The sequence below is a fragment of the Oncorhynchus mykiss genome, chromosome 1, assembly GCF_057628025.1.
Source record: "Oncorhynchus mykiss isolate SJ-2025 chromosome 1, ASM5762802v1, whole genome shotgun sequence".
Taxonomy (NCBI): domain Eukaryota; kingdom Metazoa; phylum Chordata; class Actinopteri; order Salmoniformes; family Salmonidae; genus Oncorhynchus; species Oncorhynchus mykiss.
The window spans coordinates 16,551,284-16,567,673 of record NC_143022.1 but is presented as its reverse complement, the minus strand read 5'-3'; the positions used below and the strand labels follow the sequence as shown (position 1 = coordinate 16,567,673).

General features: G+C 44.6%; 1 protein-coding gene across 3 annotated transcripts in view; it reads right to left on the bottom strand.

The window, feature by feature from the left end:
- The window catches only part of LOC110488062 (roquin-1), a 35,043-nt gene that overhangs the window by 14,535 nt on the left and 4,118 nt on the right, over positions 1-16,390 (bottom strand). For all 3 annotated transcript variants that reach the window (XM_036949018.2, XM_036948947.2, XM_090187601.1), the window contains exons 2-10: positions 13,246-13,695; positions 6,708-6,828; positions 4,777-5,019; positions 3,812-3,987; positions 1,546-1,746; positions 1,296-1,428; positions 856-974; positions 492-604; positions 27-293 (exon numbers count right to left, since the gene is read on the bottom strand). In XM_036949018.2, coding sequence (XP_036804913.1) covers positions 27-293; positions 492-604; positions 856-974; positions 1,296-1,428; positions 1,546-1,746; positions 3,812-3,987; positions 4,777-5,019; positions 6,708-6,828; positions 13,246-13,476 — 1,604 coding nt within the window. In that variant the 5' untranslated portion in view covers positions 13,477-13,695. The remainder of the gene's footprint in view (positions 1-26; positions 294-491; positions 605-855; positions 975-1,295; positions 1,429-1,545; positions 1,747-3,811; positions 3,988-4,776; positions 5,020-6,707; positions 6,829-13,245; positions 13,696-16,390) is intronic.

Below are 16,390 nucleotides of genomic sequence, written 5' to 3'. Positions count from 1 at the left end.
GATGCTGTGGATGTCCATCTACTCACAAGTCTGGAGGAGAGCTGGGGGCACTTAGGCTTCCCTGGGACTGGGGCTTCCGCATCATGGGCTCGTAGGAGGGATCTGCACCGCGGGAGATGAGCTGGGGCAGGGCGGAGCCTGTGACCGACGCCACCATGCCATTCGTCAAGCCCTTGTGTGCCAGCCCCTCCAGCATCCCCACCTCCTCGGGCAATAGGCCAACCTCGTTCAGCTGCGTCAGGGATAAGCTGAGGGGCCGGCGGGCAGCCAGCCGCTTGTTCATCTTACGGTACCTTCAGAAAGAAGGAGAAAGACATGGTTAGTGAAAGAGGTTTCAACACCTGTGTCTGGCCTAATGATTGCTGTCACACTAGCAGTGCTGAATTGAACTTTCCACCAAACATCAATACATCATTTACCGTTAAGTAAAATGTGGATTCTGTCCAATGATCCCCCATTGGGAGTGTCTCAGGGTGTAGAGTTGTACTCACTTTTCTAGCTCGTCCTGAGAGTGGGCGAAGGTGCAGCTGGTTCCTCGAGGACAGCCCCCCTTCTGCTTCATGTCCCGACACATGTACGTCTTGTATTTACTGTGCTGGGGTGGCTGGGGAGGGGGAAATGTTAAAATTGACAAACCAAAATATGTTGTTATCGTTACTGTTATGGTCATAAACCAACAGACAACTATAGACTGCCATTACTAGTATCATTCCAGAGTCAAACATGGGTCGTGTTCATCAGGCAGAAAAATGACGTATCATGCCCTAATGAACATGACCCTGGCATTACCTAGAATTTCAGACCTGTTCTATTGATTTAGATATTATTTTGAGGTATGGGTTTCTAGATTCAGACCTGTTGTGGGTCGCTCCCCTTCTTGCTGTGGTTCTGGATGAAGTCCACCAGGCCGTGTACCACAGTCTTCACTGCCACCAAGCCCGTGTCCAGCAGCTCCCACGTGGGGGGAGGGGAGTCTAAGATGGAGGACAAGACAGGTATTTTTCAGTTAGATGCGTTGTACCTGGAAGAGCACTAACAGGCACTATGAATGTACGGCACAATGTTGCTTACATTTAAAAAAGCATTTCAATTTGGGTTTCTTTTACTGATCTGAAAAGGTATACAACTTACTCCACATTTTTAAAGTGAGAGTGTTGATGACTTGTCACACTGCTGAGCCGAATCAAGCCAAATAAAGCTGTACTGAGCTGACAATAAAATAGAGCCAGCACAGTTCGGTCCGGGTCGGGACGATACAGTAAAAAGGGTAGTGGTGCGATGTAAAATGGAGCAACCTGGACTTGGGTCGATGTTGGCTAGCAGCTCCAGGTGTGGTCGCAGGCGGTTCAGGTTGGCCGGGTCACCTGTCCTCTGCAGGGCGATGGTCAGCTCCTGAACACTCTGAGCAAACGACGCTGGCGTCTGCAACTGACACACACACACAAAATCCCTGTTCAATTTACAGCAACACCACTATGGCTAGGACAACAGTCATGTTATAGCAAAATGTGGTCCATCACATAAAAACACACACTTCCTACACACCTTGTCAATGATGGACTGCATGTGGGACTTGTGCGACTGGTCCCCGTAGAGCAGGGAAGACCACTGGTCAGGGGCGATGCGGAGGCCACCCTCCATTGCGATCTGGACGATCTGGGAGTCGTGTTCGCGCCGCAGCGCCTCGTACGTCCAGAAGTCCTCCTTCAACTGCATCAGGGACGAGTCCTCGTCACGCTTGGTCACCTGAATACACGGGATGACAGACAGGACAAAATCAGGGCAGATACATCCGAGTTGTGCTTATTAGACTGACTACACGAATAGGAAGAAAATGCACTGAAAGGGACTGGGAGGACTTACCTCCCATTTTCATTTTCTGTTAAAATGTTTTAAAACCTTTTCAGTTGCGTGCCCTAAAGCAGTAGTCTCTAAAGGAGCTGCACCGCATGGCCTATGCTGGTCTTAGAATCATGTAATAAGAATTAACAATTTGGTGGGTTCTTATATTTGTTAATTAATACGCATGTGTGAATGTAACTTTTTTTTTTGCATATCACAACTCTCTCCGAGACACAGTCAGTCAGATCACGGCCATGTGTATGTTTGCATGGGTGTACAGTACCAGTCAAAGGTTTGGACACACAGTCTCATTCAAGGGTTTCTTTATTTTTACTATTTTCTACATTGTAGAATAATAGTGAAGCCATCAAAACTATGAAATAACACATATGGAATCATGTAGTAACCAAAAAAGTGTTAACCTCTCTAGGGTATGTGGGACTAGTGTCCCACCTGGCCAACATCCAGGGAGGTTGCAGAGCGACAAATTCAAATACAGAAATACTCATAAAAATTCAGAAAAGATACAACTATTTTACATATGTTTAAAGATTAACTTCTTGTGAATCCAACCACTGTGTCAGATTTCAAAAATGCTTCACGGCGAAAGCATACCTTACAATTATTTGAGAACATAGCCCAGCAGAAAAATCCTTACAAACAGTAACCAGCCAAGTAGAAGAGTTACACAAGTCAGAAATAGAGATGAAATTAATCACTTACCTATTTTATATTTCAGATTCTTCAAAGTAGCCACCCTTTGCCTTGACAGCTTTGCATACTCTTGGCATTCTCTCAACCAGCTTCATGAGGTCGTCACATGGAATGCAATTCAATTAACAGGTGTGCCTTTGTAAAAGTTGATTTGTGGAATTTCTTTCCTTCTTAATGTATTTGAGCCAATCAGTTGTATTGTGACAAGGTAGGGGTATACAGAAGATAGCTCTATTTGGTAAAAGACCAAGTCCATATTATGGCAAGTACAGCTCAAATAAGCAAAGAGAAATGAAAGTCCATCATTACTTTAAGACACAAAGGTCAGTCAATGCGGAAAATGTCAAGGACTTTGAACTGGCTCTCATGAGGACCACCAAAGGAAAGGAATACCCAGAGTTACTTCTGCCGCAGAGGATAAGTTCATTAGAGTTACCAGCCTCAGAAATCGCAGCCCAAATAAATGCTTCACAGACACATCTCAACATCAACAATTCAGAGGAGACTGCGTCGATCAGGTCTTCATGGTCGAATTTCTGCAAAGAAACCACTACTAAAAAGGACACCAATAAGAAGAGACTTGCTTGGGTCAAGAAACAATGGACATTAGACCAGTGGAAATCTGTCCTTTGGTCTGAGTCCAAATTTTAGATTTTTGGTTCCAACCGCAGTGTCTTTGTGAGACACAGAGTAGATGAATGGATGATCGCCGCATGTGTGGTTCCCACCGTAAAGCATGAAGGAGGATGTGTGATGGTGCTTTGCTGGTGACACTGATTTATTTAGAATTCAAGGCACACTTAATCAGCAGGGCTACCACAGCAGTACACCATCCCATCATTTGTTTTTCAACAGGACAATGACCCAACACACCTCCAGGCTGTGTAAGGGCTATTTGACCAAGGAGAGTAATGGAGTGCTGCATCAGATGACCTGGCCTCCACAATCATCCGACCTCAACCTAATTGAGATGGTTTGGGATGAGTTGGACCGCAGAGTGAAGGAAAAGCAGCCAACAAGTGCCCAGCATATGTGGGAACTCCAAGACTGTTGGAAAAGCATTCCAGGTGAAGCTGGTTGAGAATGCCAAGAGTGTGCAAAACTGTCATCAAGGTCAAGGGTGGCTACTTTTATCTAAGTAGTATTTTACTGTGAATTTCACTTGAGTCATTTTCTATTAAGGAATCTTTACTTTACTCAAGTATGACAATTGAGTACTTTGTACACCACCGTTTGTAGGTCGTGTCAGACCTACCTTGAAGCAGGAGGCCCTGTAGAGGAGCTGCACCACATGGCCTATGCTTGTCTTGGAGGCCTGGGGGAAGCGTGGCTCTAACCTCTGGACCACAAACAGCACCAGGACCTTCCTGGATAGAGCGGAGCCGTCCTCCAGAGCCAAAAGCACCAGCTTCAGGGCCTCCTCCTGCATCGCTACAACAGACAGCGCAACATATGCTTACCATTTTTCCTCAGATGAGATTCATTGACATGTCATTTGGGCCCAGACTTTAGATTTGATGTTCAAATAAAATGTGCCTAATTTGCATAAATACATTGGGTGTATTTGCATATATAAAACTATTAACATAACGGGGTGGGACAGGGCTCCAACCACCAAAAACTTGCTCTGTCTACACCTACCTGCAGTCAAATGCGCTGTTGCATAAAACAAGTGTCAATAGCAGGATACTCTCAGATTACAAAACAACATGCTCAGCTCTAGATTATATATAAGGTGTACACACACTTCACATTATAGTTGAGATAAGACATAATATCACTATAATCCAAGTGTTCGTTTTCGGAAGTTGCTTTCATTTCAGAGCATCTAATTTGTAATCATTTCAACTATTAAATGATATATTTCTCAATTCCACAAAAAATGAACACATCCTATTTCTTGTGATGTAAGTGTCGAGACAATGCTTTAAATCCCCAACCAAGCTTTAGCATTGTTAAAGACAATGTATTCCCTTTGATCCCTGTTCATCCATTACCGGGGTGTGTATGACAGGTCATTACAAACATTTCAGAGGTTGTAACATTAACGGGGGAAAAAGAACAGGCAAGAGTACGAAAGAGTCACAGGAGTAAAAGGAAAGCAAATCAATCCAGCGAGATTTAAGTGACAAATGGATTTTGCACCACTCAAAACACAGAAAAAAAGATGGCTGAGAAAGCTAGAACGTCAGTGGCACGTCGCTATTGTATACGTGTTACCTGGGCCGAGAAACTGGCAGCCCCTTGCCCTGACTGCAGCCCACAGGTTGGAGGAGAGCTGCTGGGGGTTCTGGTGCTGCAGAATGAGCTCAGTGACGGTGCGCTCCCCCAGAGACCTGGCCGCCCGCGTGGCCCTCACCCGGCCCTCCTCCTCCACCAGCTGACAGTGCACCAGGGTCACCAGCTTCCTCTGCATGGGCCGACTCAGAGAACTCTGGGCGCTGCTGGTGCTCAGCCCCACACCTGGAGGAGAGGATGAAGTGTGAGAGAGGCTTATTCATAGCAACTTACAACCAGTGTGAACAATAAGGAGGAAATTGTGGAACAGCAAAACACAAGTATCAAAGCAAATGGATAAGGAGGAGAGGAAAAGGAAAGATGAGGGAGAGAGAGAGAAAAAGCACCATTCAAGATGAGGGAGGGAACCATTCAAGATGAGGGAGGGAACCATTCAAGATGAGGGAGAGAGAAAAAGCACCATTCAATATGAGGGAGAGAACCATTCAAGATGAGGGAGAGAGAAAAAGCCCCATTCAAGATGAGGGAGAGAGAGAAAAAGCACCATTCAAGATGAGGGAGAGAAAAAGCCCCATTCAAGATGAGGGAGAGAACCATTCAAGATGAGGGAGAGAGAGAAAAAGCACCATTCAAGATGAGGGAGAGAGAGAGAGAAAGCCCCATTCAAGATGAGGGAGAGAGAAAGCCCCATTCAAGATGAGGGAGAGAAAAAGCCCCATTCAAGATGAGGGAGAGAACCATTCAAGATGAGGGAGAGAGAGAGAGAAAAAGCACCATTCAAGATGAGGGAGAGAGAGAGAAAGCACCATTCAAGATGAGGGAGAGAGAGAGAAAGCATCATTCAATATGAGGGAGAGAGAGAGAAAGCACCATTCAAGATGAGGGAGAGAAAAAGCCCCATTCAAGATGAGGGAGAGAACCATTCAAGATGAGGGAGAGAGAGAAAAAGCACCATTCAAGATGAGGGAGAGAGAGAGAGAAAGCCCCATTCAAGATGAGGGAGAGAGAGAGAAAGCACCATTCAAGATGAGGGAGAGAGAGAGAAAGCACCATTCAAGATGAGGGAGAGAGAGAGAAAGCACCATTCAAGATGAGGGAGGGAACCATTCAAGATGAGGGAGGGAACCATTCAAGATGAGGGAGAGAGAAAAAGCACCATTCAAGATGAGGGAGAGAACCATTCAAGATGAGGGAGAGAGAGAGAGAAAAAGCACCATTCAAGATGAGGGAGAGAACCATTCAAGATGAGGGAGAGAGAAAAAGCCCCATTCAAGATGAGGGAGAGAGAAAGCCCCATTCAAGATGAGGGAGAGAGAGAGAAAGCACCATTCAATATGAGGGAGAGAGAGAGAAAGCACCATTCAATATGAGGGGGAGAAAGAGAAAGTCCCATTCAAGATGAGGGAGAGAGGGGGAAAGCACCATTCAATATGAGGGAGAGAAAGAGAAAGCACCATTCAAGATGAGGGAGAGAAAGCACCATTCAATATGAGGGAGAGAGAGAGAAAGTCCCATTCAAGATGAGGGAGAGAGAGAGAAAGCCCCATTCAAGATGAGGGAGAGAGAGAGAAAGCACCATTCAAGATGAGGGAGAGAGAGAGAAAGTCCCATTCAAGATGAGGGAGAGAGAGAGAAAGCACCATTCAATATGAGGGAGAGAAAGAGAAAGCACCATTTAAGATGAGGGAGAGAAAGAGAAAGCACCATTCAAGATGAGGGAGAGAGAGAAAGCACCATTCAAGAAGACAATGAGAGCACTAGACTAGAATGAGGATTGTGAGTGGATAAAAAAAAGAGGAGTGGTTGAAACTGTTGCTATTAAATATGATATGTTGAGCAATTAATAGAGGCTTGTCCCACAATTCATGAGCAATGGTTGTGACTGTAGCAGGATGAGGTGGTATCTGACTGACCTCTGCTGTTGCTCAGGGGTTTCAGGTACTGAGCCAGCTCCTCCACACACTCACTGGCTTTCTCATAGTGGGCTATGTCCTCTGCCCCTGTCACCAAGGTGGTCGGCTGCCGTTTGGGCACCTGGGGAGAGAATATAATACACCAAGGTCACAACACATACGTTGAAATGCAGCTTACATTTACACGTGTGTGTGTGTGTGTGTGTGTGTGTGTGTGTGTGTGTGTGCAAAAAGAGAGAAACAAATACTTAAATCTATAGCTAGAGGACTCCTGATATCTCCAGGAGTGATAAGTATAATTTGAGTTGCTGTCTGGTAGTCTTTTTGCTATCTAGGGCCATCTGCTTTAAGTGCTATATGTCTCCCCAGTTGCGTACTTGTGGTGTGAACTGCTCATAACTTGCAGATGATTGTTGACACATCAACCAGGATTAAGGGGCAGGGCAATTTGTGACTGTTGAGGTTTTGGTAATCAGTGTCAGCGGCGGTGTCGTTGTCAAAACGAAGACCGTTGCCGAAACAAAGACTGTTCTGCAGATTTATTGGAGGAAGGAAAGAGAGGAGGGCTCCACTCTCACTTGAGTATCTTACCTAGTCATTTTCAGATTCTCATTTTGTAGCTTTGGCAACTGTGTGCGCGTGTGTGTTTTCTATCCCAGTTCCCTCCTCTCCCTGTAGGCATTAGACACTCCCCACCCCTTGGCTGCAACCCTTCTAATTTAATGCACCCTATGCGCACAACCCATGTGGAATCCTGCACCCCGGCAGCATTCTGCGGTCAAGAACGCTGAGTTTCTCACCCTATGCTGCCCTTCAGTTCATTGACTTTTTGGCCCTGACGAAGACATGTATCACCCCAGAGAATACTGCTTCCACAGCTGCTCTCTCTGGGGCTGCGTGCTACACCGCTGCTTATGAGTTAGGATTAATTATAAGAAATCTAAGATGTGTCAAATAAATTATATCTAGCTCAGGGCTCCAGCTGTGCATTTGGTTTGCTAACTTGCTAGCTAAGTGGCTAGGCGTCAAAAATCAAGCCTCTTGGTTACAGCATTCAATCCTTTCCTGGATCAAGATCCTTGTTGCCTAAATAGTTTTGTACTTACATTTTTTATTTTTTTTTAATTATGTGCACATCCGTTAATACTGTATACCCCGGTATGGAACAGAAACTGTACGCCCAACCCTATCGCACACCAGGTACCCTTTTGAGAGTTCCTCAATGTGCTTGACATCTTGATAATCTAACTTTCTGATGATGGCTCACTGCTCTTCATACTTGGCGACTTCCAACCTCCTGACATCTGCCTTTGATTAATTTCTCTCCAACTCTTTCATTGCCCCTGGATCTCACCCTTTCCCAGTCCCCTCCCACTCACAAGGCAGGCAATACGTTTGACCTCATCTTTACTAGAGGTTGTTTGTCTACTAATCTCATGGCAACCCCCTCCCTCTCATCCATCCCTAGCCCTTAGCCCCTACCCAGATGGTCATGCACCATCGCCACTCTCTCTCCCACTACTCTCCTCTTCTATCCCATCATCTGCTAAATCCTTCTCCCACATGTCTCCTGATTCTGCCTCGTCGACCCTACCATCTTCCCTTTCCGCATCCTATGACTCGCAATCTCCCCTTTCCTCCCGGCCAGCTCGGCCCTCCTCTACTGCTCCATGGTGACTCACTGCAAGCTTACAGAACAGAGCTGTGGGTAGCTGAGGAAAATTAAACTTCCGGAGGACCCATCATCCTTTCACTCCCTCCTCCCTACCTTATATTCCTCTGCATCCGTTACTGAAGCCACTTTATCACAAAATGTCAAGCTTCTGCCTCTAACCCTAGGAAACCATTTTCCACCTTCTCCCCCAATCATCCACCCGCTCCCTGCGAACGACTGTCAACCGCTTTGAAAAATCCTGCGACTAGTGAGGCCTGGCCGCCCGACAACCTGCCCACTTGTCACCTCCTTCAGACCATCTCTGGAGACCTTCTCCCATTCTTCACTTCCCTCATCACTGTCTGCATCCCTTCAAGAAACCAATAAACTTCTTGCTTTTCTTTCCAAAACACTTGTGCGCACCGTCTGACCAGCTCTCTCGCCATCTCTCTCAGAACGATATTCTTGACCCTAACCAGTCAGGCTGTAAGATGGGTCACTCAACCGAGATCGCTCTTCTCTTTGTCACGGAGGCTCTCCGCAGTGCCAAAACGGACTCTCTGTTCTCATCCTCCTAGATCTATCTGCTGCCTTTGACACCGTGAACCATCAGAATCTCCTCCTCACCCTCTCAGGGCTGAGTGTCTCAAGCTCTACACACTCTTGGATTGCATCCTACCTGGTAGGTCGCTCCTACGAGGTGACATGGAGAGGATCTGTGTCTGCACCACATACTCTCACTACTGGTGTCCCTCAGGGCTCGGTTCTAGACCCTCTCCTTTTCACACTATTACACAAAGTCACTCAGTTGCATCATAGCCTCACATGGTCTCTCCTATCATTGGTATGTGGATTGCCCTCAACTACTTTTATATTTCTGACACCCAGGTGGTGACATGCATCTCCACTTGCCTGGCAGATATCTCAGCTTGGTTGTCGGTTCACCACCTCAAACTCAACACGACGGAGCTGCTCTTCCTTCCGGGGAAGGCCTGCAAAGAACCTTGGTGTGACCAAAGAAGTGCAAAGAACCTTGGTGTGACCCTGGACAACACCCTATCATTCTCTGCAAACATCAAAGCAATGACTCGCTTCTGCTCTACAACATCCATAGAGTACGACCCTAACGCACACAGGAAGCGCCGCAGGTCCTAATCCAGGCACTTGTCCTCTCCCGTCTGGATTACTGCAACTCACTGTTGGCTGGGCTCCCCGCTTGTGCCATCAAACCCCTGAAAATGATCCAAAACGCTGCAGCCCGCCTGGTGTTCAACCTTCCTAAATTCCCTCCTCCGTAGACTCCACTGGCTTCCAGTCGAAGCTCGGATCCACTACAAGGCCATGGTACATGCCTACGGACAGAGTCCCTACCTTAAGGTTCTGCTCAAACCCTACACATCAACCCAAGTAGACTGTTCAGCCACCTCTGGTCTCTTGGCCCCACCCCTACGGGAGGGCAGCTCCCACTCAGCCCAAGCTCTTCTCTGTCCTGGCACCTCAATGGTGAAACCAGCTTCCCCCTGAAGCTAGGGCAGCAGAGTCCCTGTCCATCTTCTTAACACATCTGAAATATCCCAAATGGGGAATATAGTGAGATGGTTCAGAACGCTCCTTAAACAATCCATAAGAGAAGCACAATCCTGAAAATGGTCTCCGCAAACATCTGACACATGATCGAATGAACCGTCGATTGCAACCTGACAAACAAGTGTAAATGACCCCCCCTCACAGAAGTGTGAGGATGGGATAGTATCTAGTAAAACTAAGTGCATGCTCTTCAACTGATTGCTGCCCCCACTCCCCCGCACGACTAGCATCACTACTCTGGACGTTTCTGACCTAGAATATGTGGACAACTACAAATACCTAGGTGTCTGGTTAGACTGTAAACTCTCCTTCCACGCTCACATTAAGCATCTCCAATCCAAAATTAAATATAGAATGGGCTTCCTATTTCGCAACAAAGCCTCCTTCACTCATGCTGCCAAACATACCCTCGTAAAACGGACTATCCTACCGATCCTTGACTTCGGCGATGTCATTTGCAAAATAGCCCCCAACACTCTACTAAGCAAACTGGATGTAGTCTATCACAGTGCCATCCGCTTTGTCACCAAATCCCCATATATTACCCACCACTGCGACCTGTATGTTCTCGTTGGCTGGCCCTCACTACATATTCGTCGCCAAACCCACTGGCTCCATGTCATCTATAAGTCTTTGCTCGGTAAAGTTCCACCTTATCTCAGCTCACTGGTCACCATAGCAACACCCACCCGTAGCACACGCTCCAGCAGGTATATTTCACTGGTCATCCCCAAAGCCAACACTTCATTTGGCTGCCTCTCCTTCCAGTTCTCTGCTGCCAATGACTGGAACGAATTGCAAAAATCACGAAGCCTTATATTGCCCTCTCTAACTTTAAGCATAGTCTGTCAGAGCAGCTTACCGATCACTGTACCTGTACACAGCCAATCTGTAAATAGCACACCCTACTACCTCATCTCCATATTGTTACTTACCCTCTTGCCCTTTTGTACCTCAGTATCTCTACTTGCACATCATCTGCACATCTATCACTCCAGTGTTAATGATAACAATTCTGTGTTGTTTTTGTTGCACTGCTTTGCTTTATCTTGGCGAGGTCACAGTTGTACATGAGAACTTGTTCTCAACTGGCCTACCTGGTTAAATAAAGGTGAAATAAAATAAATCTAAATAAAAAAAATCTGCAGGGTTCTTCTAAGACTTTGGTATCAACAGAAGATTTGTACGCCAAAGGATTGAGATATTGCCCCAAGAGTCTATCCAGATTGCCTGGCATTCATATCCAATGGGGGTGCATTGTAGCCTGGTCCCAGATAATGTGTGGGCGTGACCATTAGAGTTGGTCAGACAGTACAAACAGATCTAGGACTCAGTATACTGTGCCATCATTTCCCAAAAGCCAGAGTAGAGAACAAGCCATTCAAAACAGGAAGTAATTTACATCCAGTATCTTTTGAACCACTTGATAGGGACAGATCTAGTTTCCCTTTTCCTCATATCAGAGAACTAAAGGGCACTCTTGTATGTGTCGTGAGAACACACAAACACAGATGTGACACGTGTGCGTACACACACTAAGAGAAATACACAGGCAGTCTCACACGGTCAGTGTAGTCTTCCCCTTTCATGTGCTTGTGGATGAAACTGCAATAGTTTGCAGAGAAATCAAATGCAGACCTTTGTGAGCTCCTTTTCAAAGGCTGTTTGTTTGGGATTATGGAGGCAAAAATAACACCAGCCAAATGCTGGTAGATTTTGGCACTGGCTGGGAAATGTCTAAGCTTACCAGCCATATTGGCAGATGGTCCCAAATGCTCTGGGTGACCTTAATGCAAAAAAAAACATTTGAGTGTGTGTGGGTCAGCCCTGGAAGGGGTGAAAGCAGGGTGAGGTACAGCATAGGTTTAATATTTGATTCAAACAATAGAGAGATGAAGACCACTGACACAGGTCTAGAACACACTGAAATCCACTTAGCCCAAAGGCCGGCAGATGGCAATATTGAGTCGTTTCCATCTTACCGACAAACGCGTTGTATGCAGCCGGCAATACACTGGTATCCCCTGTGGACCGGTTCGTACCTAAAAGATTCTCCATTCAGGCTGCAAAGCCATTGACTTCCCCGTTAACTAGATTTAAAAAATGGCAAGAAACCGCGAGGGGACATACATACTTTCCTTTATGAAACACAATTTTCCACAAACATGCTGAAGTGGCTAACGCCTAGAAATGCTAGTCCCGGAAGTTGCGTATCGCATTCTGCCAATCAGGTTGCAGCAGTCTGTTGTTTACCCCTGACTGAAAGCAGGGCACAATATCAGGAAGTTGCATTAGCCACCATCATGGCGGTGGAAAATGGTGCTTTTCACTGAGGAGTGGCTTCCGTCTGGCCACTCCCCCATAAAGGCCTGATTGGTGGAGTGCTGCAGAGTTGGGAGAACCTTCCAGAAGGACAACTATCTCCACAGAGGAACTCTGGAGCCTTGTCAGAATGACCATTGGGTTTTTGGTCACCACCCTGACCAAGGCTTTTCTCCCCCGATTGCTCAGTTTAGACAGGCAGCCAGCTCTAGGAAGAGTCTTGGTGGTTCCAAACTTCCATTGAAGAATGATGGAGGTCACTGTGTTCTTGAGGACCTTCAATGCTGCAGAAATATTTTGGTACCCTTCCCCAGATCTGTGCCTCGACACAATCCTGTCTCTGAGCCATACGGACAATTCCTTTGACCTCATGGCTTGGATTTTATTCTGACATGCACTGTCAACCATGGGACCTTACATACACAGGTGTGTGCCTTTCCAAATCATGTCCAATCAATTGAATTTACAACAGGTGGACTCCAATCAAGTTGTAGAAACATCTCAAGGATGAGAAATGGAAACAGGATGCACCGGAGTTCAAATTCAAGTCTCATAGCAAAGGGTCTGAATAATTATGTAAATAAAGTAGTTTTATGTTTAATACATTTCCTAAAAGTTCTAAAAACCTGTTTTCACTTTGTCAATATGGGGTATTGTGTGTAGATTGAAGGAAAACATTCTAAATTAATTTTAGAATAAGGCTGTAACGTAACAAAATGTGATGAAAGTCAAGGGGTCTGAATATTTTCCAAATGCACTGTATTATCTCAACTACCTCGTAACCCTGCACATTGACTCGGTACCTCTTGTGTATCTAGCCTTGTTATTGTTATTTGTGTTACTATTTTTATTTGCTAATTTTCTTACTTTTTAAACTGCATTGTTGGGAAAGTGCTTGTAAGTATTTCACAGTCAAATATACACCCGTTGTATAGCCTTGCCTAGCAAATAGTACCAACCTAGCGTCTGTCTCACCTGTCCTCCCACCAGCTGCAGCAGGGCTGTGTTGACTGGCAGCAGCTCAATGTCGGTAGCGATAGCCGTCTGGTCGAAGGGGCAGGCCTTGCGATGCAGCTTGTTCAGGCACATCTTGCAGACGGTGTGGCCGCAGCCCAGGCTGATGGGCTTGCGGAGGCTCTCCTCGAACAGCTGTGTGCAGATGGGACACAGCAGGAATTCCGTCCATTGCGGCGCTTGCACAGGCATCGTCACCCACGGAGGTCTCTGGGGGAAGCACTGTAGCTTCGACAGATGCTTTCTTTTTCAAAGAAAGGTAGATCCTAAAGTGTGTTGTCGCGTGTGGTTTGTTTTCTTTTTGAAATGCAAAAGATCTGACAGATTCCACTGTAATAAAATAAAACTATTCCGAACATCAATTTTCATCTAAATGTTCAGACATTATGAACACTCAGTATGTGGTATGACCTGAAAGACAAAGTGAAACAGAACAGTAAGCATTTCAACTGCATACACCAAACGGGAAACAGGTTAAACATGTGGGAAGAAAAAACATTAAAATTTGCTTAACTACCCAACGATGTTCTGAACTTGATTCACCTGGCTGCCCTTCCAGTAAAAGGACAAAACCAGCAGGATGTCAAAAAACATCCCGATTTGTCTTCACACTGGGGTCAGGGAGTGTTGGGGTGTTCCCTGCCCCAGCAGCAGTGTTCATTAAATGCCAGAAGGCTGATTATTTACTTGTTCCGGCTATTTTAGGACCCTCCCTAGTCCAATAACAAGCACTCATCTCAAAACAGGAAGTTTGGGGTTTCAATGGGGAGTGACAGCATCTTGTTGCTGCATAAGAACAGGTTACTATAACTGAATGTCCACATTTCAGCTACAGCAAGTGAACCCCTAGGCTAGATGTTCAACCTGGCCTCAGGGCAATTCTGAAGATTTGGTACGCAAATATGTTCGCCTTCATTTAGTATGATACATTACGAATGGAATAGCAGTCGTACAATAATCATACGTCTTACCTGGTCGTACAAAAGCATACGGATTGGATGACATAACTTATCAGAAATCTTGGAGGACGTGTAGTATTATACACCGAGTGTACAAAACATTAGGAACACATCTTTCAATGAGACTGACCAGGTGAAAACAAGAGAAAGCTATGATCCTTTATTGATGTCACTTGTTACATCCACTTCAAAATCAGTGTAGATGAAGGGAAGAAGACAGGTTTAAGAATATTTTTTAAGCCTCGAGACAAATGAGACATGGATTGTTTATGTGCAAGACAAAATATTTAAGTGTCTTTGAACAGGGTATGGTAGTAAGTGCCAGGCGTACCGGTTTGAGTGTGTCAAGAACTCCAACTCTGCTGGGTTTTTCCACTTTAAAACAGTTTCCCCATGTGTATCAAGAATGATCCAACACCCAAAGGACATCCAGCTAATGTGACACAACTGTGGGAATCATGGAGCCAACATTCCTGTGGAACGCTTGACACCTTGTAGCAGGCCCTGACAAATTGACGCTGTTCTGAGGGCAAAGGCGGGTGCAAATCAATATTAGGAAGGTGTTCCAAATGTTTTTTACACTCAGTACATCTTTCTCTGAAATCTGGTTGTGTTGTAACAAAGGAGAATTTATGTTGGTGGTTAAGAGAACTACAACGACAAAGGTTAGGAGAATTTAGGTAAAAGGTTAGGAGAATTTAGGTAAAAGGTTAGGAGAATTTAGGTAAAAGGTTAGGAGAATTTAGGTAAAAGGTTAGGAGAATTTAGGTAAAAGGTTAGGAGAATTACATTAAAGGACAATTCTGCAACTTTTCAACCTCCTATTCATTATGCTCTAGCACCAGTCTAAATATGTAACAATGGTACGTTTCTACATTGCCTTCACAAAGTATTCACACACCTTGACTTTCTACACATTGTGGTGTTAAACAGTAGGATTAAAATAGATTTAATTGTCAACTATCTACACAAAATACTCTAATGAAAGTGGCATAAAAATTCTAACGTTTGTTAAAAAATAAAACACTAATATATCTTGATTAGATGAGTATTCAACCCCCTGAGTCAATACATGTTAAAAATCACCTTTGGCTGTGATTACAGCTGTGAGTCTTTCTGGGTAAGTCTCCAAGAGCTTTCCAAACATGGATTGTGCAACATTTGCCCATTATTCTTTTCAAAATTCTTCAAGTTTTGTCAAATTGGTTGTTGATCATTGCTAGACAACTATTTTCAGGTCACGAACCTCCCTGGTCTTTGTGGTTGAATTTCACTGCTCGACTGAGGGACCTTACAGATAATTGGGTGGGGTACAGAGATGTCGTCATTCAAAAGTCATGTTAAACACTATTATTGCAGAGTCCATGCAATTTATACTACCAGTCAAAAGTTGTAGAACACATACTCATTCAAGTTTTTTGTATTCATTTTTAAACTAATTTCTACATTGTAGAATAATAGTGAAGACATCGAAACTATGAAATAACACATGGAATCATGTAATAATAGTGAAGGAAAAGCAGACAAGTGCTTAGCTTATGTGGGAACTCCTTCAAGACTGTTGGAAAAGCATTCCAGGTGAAGCTAGTTGAGAGAATGCCAAGAGTGTGCAAAGCTGTCATCAAGGCAGTGGGTGGCTATTTGAGGAATCTCAAATATATTTTGATTTGTTTAACAATTTTTTGGTTTACTACATGATTCCATGTGTGTTATTTCATAGTTTTGATGTCTTCACTATTAGTCTACAATGTAGAAAATAGTAAAAAGAAAAGAAAAACCCTTGAAGGAGTAGGTGTTCTAAAACTTTTGACCAGTAGTGTATGTAACTAGTTAAGCAAATGTTTTATCCTGAACTTATTTAGGCTTGCCATAAGGGGTTGAATACTTAACTCAATACATATCAGCTTTTATCCTGAACTTGTGCCTTTTCATTTTTTATTAAACTTGTAAAATGTCTAAAAACATGATTCCACTTTGACATTATGGTGTACTGTGTGTAGGCCAGTGCCTTTCAAAGTTGACATTTCAACTTTCAAATGGTAACACAAAGGAGATCCACACATCAGAGAATCTTCAGTTGAATTGGAATATTTGTTGTTTTAAATTATACTGACAATCCTCCATAGGAAACCTATTGAAGTCATAGA